Below are 7,800 nucleotides of genomic sequence, written 5' to 3'. Positions count from 1 at the left end.
TTTTTTTTTTTTCCTTCTTACATCCATAAAGCCTGCTTAAAAAAAACAAACAAACAACCTACAGCAAAACTGAAGGGATATTACATTCTAGTCTAATTTTAAATTTCATTCCCAGGATCCTCTAAATAACAGCAGCTTTCAAATCCTAGCTGCAGCTAGCTACTAACCAGCTGGGTCCACTGTGAGAGTCTACCTTTTGGAACCTTGGTTTCTCCATCTACGGTTAGAGATATGGGATTATATCACAGACTCTGTTAATCTCCTGGACCTTCAACGGCTTCTTGTACTTCAAGATGCTCTCTGATGACTTCCCAATTGGGCTGGAATGTCCTGGGGTTGTCTTTTGTTTTTGTATGCCCATAATTTGCGAGGGGAAAAAAAAAGCCCTTAACCAGCTTTAGAAGGCACAAAACCAGGTTTTAAATGTGGAATAAGTCCTCCTACTGGCCCAGAAGGATCTCAGCATCTTGCAGATCATTTTACTCTCCCCAGTCCTTAATAAGCATATGCTTAGCTATACATCCAGCCTTTTGGAAGAGAAGCTGGCTGAGTTAAGGCCATGGAGGTGGGTGGGTGGAAGCGGAGGAGTGACAGTTCAAGCCAATTCAGACGACAAATCATTAACTGGTTGGAAGAACCAGAGCCACAGATCAGGTGCTGTGACTAGGGATGACTCTCCATTTGCTCACACATTTACTGGGGCCTATTCTGTGCCAACAACCTGTGTTTTTGAGCACTCAAAGTTGGAAAGTTGAGATAGCTTTTACCTTCGGGGCATACTATATAACTCTCAGTCAAGGATTAGTGCCAGAGTCGGCAAACTACTGCCCAGGCAGGCTGTTTTTGTAAATAAAGTTTTCTTGGAACATCAGCCAAGCTCATTCATTTAGGTACTGCTCATAGGTGTTTCTTCACTACAGCAGGGGTGAGTAGTTACAACAGAGATCATATGACCTACAAAGCCTAAAGTATTTACTATCTGGCTGTTTAACAGAGGTAAGAGACAAGTCACAATAAAGTTGCTTTCCACTTAACGTTTACCACATGCAATTTAACTCTACACACTGGTTTAAAACACACAAACAAAAAACCTAATGCAAGCCAACTTCTTGGTCTGGTGCAAATGAAAAAAAGGGTGAATACTCCCAACTTGTAAAGGAAGCTGGTTGTGGTGTATCCATACACATGAGGGATACTGGAATTTACAGGTAGTCTAAAGGATTTTTCCAAGGGTCATCCTGAATCCGCTTGATTTTTTCCCTTAGGGCAACACTCTGAACTTTGGAACCCAACAGCTGCAGAGGTTCACAACCCCACAGCACTTAACAGTACTGTTGTGTTGAAAGACTTGTTTCAATGGACAGATAAGAATGGTTTATATGTCACATTCTGTTTTTTTATTTTTATGTTTCCCTTTTTAAACAAAGGGAGAGAGGCTGCTTTAGCACTTGGGCTTGATCAAAGCAGTGTGTTTTCTTTGCTATTTGATACACCAACTGAAATCATACCGATATTAAATCTTACTCCTTTTAAAGGGAAAGCTCATTAAAGACAGAGAGCCACAGCCTCGCCCTGGGGAAACTACTGGAATTAATGAGTGTTTATAGTTCTTGCCCTCTCATTCTCAAACATCCGAGATAAATCTCAAGGGGCTGTGGCTGAAATAGTACGGCTGCAATTTACAAGAAAATGAGCCCAGTTTCAAGCAGAAAATACCAAAGAGAGGGCCTGGGGAACAGATTCTACATATAAACGTCAGATGCTAAGAAAACACAGAGGAACACTGTACACGGATACTTCAGGTACACTGTGGATGCTGCCACTGAGATGCGGAGTATATATCTGCTTGGAGTAAAGGCTCCAGTTCCAAATTGCTGACCTTACATGTAAAAGGTTTGAGGCGCACCCTCTCCCACACTAGCTGATGGAGAAGTTAGAGGTAGTAAATGTGTGCATACAAAAATCAAACCTGTTTTATAAAGCCCACTCTAGAAAGCATGCTGAAAAATGGAATTTGTATTCCAGAAAATCAGTTGCATTCGGGAAGGAAATTAAAAGATAAGCCAACAACCAGCATGCAGGCCTTCGCCCACAGCAGAAGGGGGCCTGATACTGTGCAATCTTACATCCACAGAACAATGCCATGCATGCGTCCAAATGCTCTGAAATAAGGCTTTGCACTAAGTCATGATAAGATACACCCTGGGAAAAGTTAATGTGCAGCTCTACCCTCCCCATCACAACTCAGGAAACAAATTCTGTGGGCCCAAGATTTCATTTCAGTACAGCCTGAAAAAGCTGGTGAGCAAAGCCCAAATAGTTTTCATTAATGGCAGCAAACAGCACTTTCTTACATCTCATGACCAAAAAAGAAAAAACAGAAGAAGCAGCTCAAAACGATATGTTGGTTCATTAGGCTGCTTTCTCGATCCCCACTCCCCAAGATGCTGCCCTAAGGGACAGCTGTAGTGTCTCTGCTAATAGCAAAGACACGTTCAAGAGTCAAAAAACGAAATACAAAAGTTGATTTACAATACACTAAAAATACTTGCCCCTTACCCCCGCCAAAAAAAACCCTAAATGATAAGTCTTCCCCCTCCCCTCCCTGCGCTTAGCCCTTTGGCTTGGGACTGGACGGCAGTGATTTTCCTGGCAAGCTATTCCTCCATCTGGGCCCAGGCTTCTTCTGCCTTCTGGTAGTACTGGTTGGCCAGCCGGCCCTTCATGGCTTCCATCGCTGCCTCGGCTGCCTGTGTGTACAAGTCGCCTGAAGGAGAGCAAAGTGGGGCACAAAGAGGTGAACCACCTGTTGTTTTTGCCAGCCCTATGACCCAGACCCCTCCCGGGGAACAGTACCCTAAGATTTCTTTAAGAACCCAAATGACTTCTTCCTGACCTGAGTGGGCAGGTGATTCAAGCCTAGCCAATCAGAACACTCTCCCAATTCCCACCTGGCCTTAGGGACTTAAACATAGCCAATCAGACATCCAGACTTAGGCACAGCCAATCAGAGTAAACCATCTCAATGAGCTCAGTGATTGGCTTAAGGGTGAGGGGGTGATTCCATTTGATCCCATGAGAATCAGGGTGAGGATTTTTACAGACCTAATTAGGGAATGCATGAAAGTGGAAGAAATAAATAGAAGAAATAAAGATTATTAACAGTTTCATGTCAGTTCTGGAGAGGTTTTTGCTTCCAAGAAAATTTGTGCAAAGTGTACAAAAACACTTGGTTTTCAGAGTTTTTTGGATTTAGAAATTTCAAATAAGGGATTTTAGAGTTGCATTATTATTTGCTTAGTTGTTTTTTTTTTTTTAAGTTTATTTATTTTGAGAGAGAGAGACGGACAGAATAGGAAGGGGCAGAGAGAGAGGGAGAGAAAGAACCCCAAGCAGGCTCCATGCTGTCAGAGCAGGGGCCAATGTGGGACTTGAACACACAACTGGTGAGATCATGACCTGAGCTGAAATCAAGAGCCAGAGGCCTAACCAGCTGAGCTACCCATGTACCCCTTATTGGCTTCGTTTTTTTTTTTTCGCACATCTTAAAAAAACTTTAAACTTTTAAATATAGGCTCATCCTATGAAATCAGGAGTTCAGTACGCTTATTATGTAACAGAAAAAAATATATATATAGTGTGCACATCAACTGATGAATGTATAAACAAAATGTGGTGTATCTATACAATGGGATATTATTTGGTAATAAAAAGGAATGACGTACTGATACCTGCTACAATATGGATGAACCTTCAAAACAAGATGCTAAGTGAAAGAAGCTAGACACAAAAGACCACATATTGTATGATTACATTGATATGAAACATCCAGAACAGGTAAATCCATAAAGACAGAGAATAGGTTAGTAGTAGCCAGGACAGAGGAAGGGGGAAATAGGGACTGACTGCTAACCAGTACCAGGTTTCTTTTTGGTGTACTGAAAATGTTCTGGAATTAGATAGTGGTGATGGTTGCACAACATGATGAATATACTAAAAACCACTGACCCATGCACTTAAAAATGGTGACTGTTGTGTAATGAAAATGTCAGTTCAATTTTTAAAATTGCAAAAATACCAAACTCCTAATATATAACCATTAAAATAAAAATGTTCATTTGCATCCCAGCTCCATAAAGCCCCCTCCTAAACCAGCACCATATGGGTATCCAGCCTGTCACACAGGGCTGGTATGTCTCTTTCTCCCCTCCAGTGAAAGAAGAGACTGTCTTAGGGCACCTGGTTGGCTCAGTTGGTTAAGCGTCTGATTCTTGATTCCAGCTCAGGTCATGATCTCGGGATCCATGAGATCGAATCCTGAGTCAGGCTCTGCGCTGACAGCTTGGGATTCTCTCTCTCCTTCTCCCTCTGCCCTTCCCCCCTCCCCTCACTCTCTTTCTCTCCAAGTAAATAAATAAAAACTGAAAAAAAAAAAAAAAAAGAAGAGATTCAGTCTTGCCTCTGCCATAATTCCCAATGAGACAGGAATTATGTCCCTCCCTGTTCCATACCAGGGGCAGGTCAGCCAGGCCCTACCTGATCTCTGCGGGTCCTTCTCCAGCCCACAGCCGCCAGTAAACAGCATCTCAGCCTCCCTGGCCAGCAGCGTGTATCGAGGCTCATCTTGCATCCCATCATACTCCCCGCCCTCATCACAGTCTGTCATCTCCAGGGCAGTGTTGTACCAGCGCAGAGCCTCTGGCCAGTCTCGGGACCTTCCAGGAGATACAAAGGAAAAGTTGGAGGTTACCATGGCAATGGGCAGAAGGAGGAGACCCATCAGCAGGAGAGGCAAGTCAGGGATCCCAGTGGGGCCACCACCTATGATTCATGACCCATGGTACCCAGTGCTACCACATCTAAGGGGTATCATTCACATTGTAGGTTTAGATATTAAGACAGTAGTGAAGTAGCTTTCCCTAGCAAAATTGGTATATTACCCAGGGTACCTGGGTGGTTCAGTTGGTTAAGCATCTGACTCTTGATATGGCTCAGGTCATGATCAAGCCCCGAGTTGGGCTCTTTGCTGACAGCAAGGAGCCTGCTTGGGATTCTTTCTCTCTCTGTGTGTCTGTCTGTCTCTCTCTCTGTCTCTCTCTCAGCCCCTCCCCCACTCACCTCCATGGTATATTCTCTCTCAAAATAAATAAATAAACATTTTAAAAAATTGGTATATGTATTACACAATTTCCAACAGATGATGTAGAGTATTTTGAGGAAGGGGCATTTTTCTAGTTTGTACAGAATCACACTATGGGCTAGCATTAGCAGCGGCTGGTACCCAGCCAGTCTTCTCTATGACTTGAGTAGGAGAGGCGGTGGGTGGAGGACCCTTTCTCAAGGCCTCCAGAACCATCCAAGCTAACAGCAGTCACTCAGCCGCATCTTATCCTCTGCCTGTGCTGGCCAGTTCTGGTGCTCCTCCAGCACAACTCAGGGCTCTCCCCAGAATAGCCGGCTTTTCTCTGGCTCTGCCCCTCAACTCTTTCTCCCTACTACGAAAGGCCAAGCCACCAAGGGCATACATGGGTTCCAACCAAATCTGAACATAAAATACAAAGCAAACAGGGCAGCGGGCTCTTTCTTGGGGTGTACTAACTGCACAATACGAAGCATGTGAGTAACTATTTATAGCATATCTGGAAAGAGCAAAGAGAGACGCAGATAAGAAAGTCTATGGGTCTCGTGAAATGTGCCAGGAATAACAGCTCCAATGACTGGCTGGCCTCTCCTCTGAGGCCCTACCCGACCTAGCTCCACCCCTATCTTAGAGCCCATTAACCTCCCCCACGCCAGACTGGCTGAGCCACTTTCACTTCCCAGAACGTGCCAGACTCTGTCTGCTGTTTGGCCTCTGCCCCCGCTGCTCCCTCCACTTGAGTGCTCTTTCTTCAAGTCTTTCCATGCCTGGCTCCTCATCCACCCAACGTCACCTCTTGGGAGACACCATCCCAAACACTCTATTTCCTACGATGACCTCAATCATATAATCCCATAATTCTCCTGTTGACTTATTCAGTTGCTTATTATGGCTTCCCTTGGCTAAAACACAAGCTCCAAGAAGGCAGGGACTTTGTTGTGTCCGCTGCGGCATTCCCAGGGCTCGGCAAATAGCTCAGCCTTCCTAAATGTCTGTTGGATGAATAAACGTAAACAAGTGGCTGGCTGGGATGGCGTTCAGGAGATAACATTGATTCCATTTTATTTCATAAAAAGGGGAAATCATTTGAAAATTCTTGGTGACCTGACAAACTAGGGTTTGAACAGTGGACTGAGGCCACTAAACTACATCATCTCACCCTTCTCAGCTTTGACCCTCCCTGGTCCAGAACGGCAAAGCAGAACTGCCCCAAAAGCATTAAACAGGAAAGAGGAGGACAGGCCTAATCTCTCCCTGCCCGCCTCCCACCACACCCTACACCCCGAGATTAGGGTGCCCACCTTGCCTTGGAATCACCAATGATTTTCCTTCCCATATTAAATGGCAACTTCTGGGGTGCCTGGGCGGCTCAATCGGTTAAGTGTCTGACTCTTGATTTCGGGTCAGGTCATAATCTCACAGTTCGTGAGTTTGAGTCCTGTGTTGGGCTCTGCACTGATAGCATGGAGCCTGCGTGGGATTCTCTCTCTCTCCCTCTCTCCACCCCTCCTCCACTCACACTCTCTTGTGTGAGCTCTCTCTCTCCCACTCAAAATAAACAAACATTAAAAAAAAAATAAATGGTAACTTCTGAGAAAGTTGAAACCCCTTACATGTGGTTTACCACATAGGTAAATGTGGGCCTATATGGGGCCCTGCCTTACCCAGAGCTGGCCCTTAATTAATAGTCTGTGAATGGAAGAGGCTGGAACTGCTTGGAATGAGGAAGAAGAATAAGAAAATGACTGTGGCAGAAGCTATAAAAGCAAATGTTGACAGATTTAACTACATAAATATTAAAAACCAGTTGCCCCAAACCCAGTAACAATGGTCACACTGTGTGGAACATGTGCCACCCCCCTCCCTCACACTGATGACAGCCATCTTCAAAAATAATTTTTTAAAAAAGAAGTATATGCCTCAGAGTTGATAGCCTTAATGTTAAAAAATTCTTACAAATCAGGGACACCTGGGTGGCTCAGTTGGTTAAGTGTCTGACTTCGGCTCAGGTCACAATCTCACACCTCGTGAGTTTGAGCCCCGTGTCGGGCTCTGTGTCGACAGTTCAGAGCCTGGATGGAGTCTGTTTCGAATTCTGTGTCTCCTTGTCTCTCTGCCCCTCCCCCACTCCCGCTCTGTCTCTGTCCCTCAAAAATTCATAAACATGAAAAAAAGTGTTTTAAATTCTTACAAATCAAAACAACTGCCATCTCAGATAAAAAGTAAATAAAAGGCATGAAGAGAAAACACACAAAGATTTCTTAAGGACCTCAGATACAAATATTCAATGCCCAGCTCCAGCCCCCTCCCACCATGCAATCAATGGGCACCATATACATTGGCATTTGACCTGACATAAGCATGTCTTGTCTTTGCCTTTTTGTCTCCCCTTCCCTCTTTCTTTCTTTCTTTCTTTCTTTCTTTCTTTCTTTCTTTCTTTCTTTCTTTCTTTCTCCTTCTTTCCTTCCTTCCTTCCCTTCCTTCCTTTTTTCTTTCTTTCTTTTTCTCTTTCTCTTTCTTCCTTCCTTCCTCCCTCCCTTTGCTTCTTCCTCCCTCTTTCCTTCCTTCCTTCCTTCCTTTCTTTCTTTCTTTCATTTTCTTTCTTTCATTTTCTTTCTTTCTTTCTTTCTTTCTTTCTTTCTTTCTTTCTTTCTTTCTTT

At 44.1% G+C, this 7,800-nt stretch overlaps 1 protein-coding gene across 1 annotated transcript in view; it reads right to left on the bottom strand.

Annotated features, from left to right (window-relative positions):
- Positions 1–7,800, bottom strand: part of EEF2K (eukaryotic elongation factor 2 kinase) — a 63,130-nt gene that overhangs the window by 244 nt on the left and 55,086 nt on the right. Inside the window, exons 17-18 of the mRNA XM_049639150.1 lie at positions 4,537–4,715; positions 1–2,767 (exon numbers count right to left, since the gene is read on the bottom strand). The exon at positions 1–2,767 is cut by the window's left edge and continues 244 nt beyond it. Of these exons, the coding sequence (XP_049495107.1) occupies positions 2,658–2,767; positions 4,537–4,715 (289 nt within the window). The 3' untranslated portion in view covers positions 1–2,657. The remainder of the gene's footprint in view (positions 2,768–4,536; positions 4,716–7,800) is intronic.

This window comes from Panthera uncia, chromosome E3 (assembly GCF_023721935.1).
Source record: "Panthera uncia isolate 11264 chromosome E3, Puncia_PCG_1.0, whole genome shotgun sequence".
In the NCBI taxonomy this organism is placed as follows: Eukaryota; Metazoa; Chordata; class Mammalia; order Carnivora; family Felidae; genus Panthera; species Panthera uncia.
Note: the sequence above shows the minus strand (reverse complement) of the source record. Positions and strands in the feature narration are given on the sequence as shown.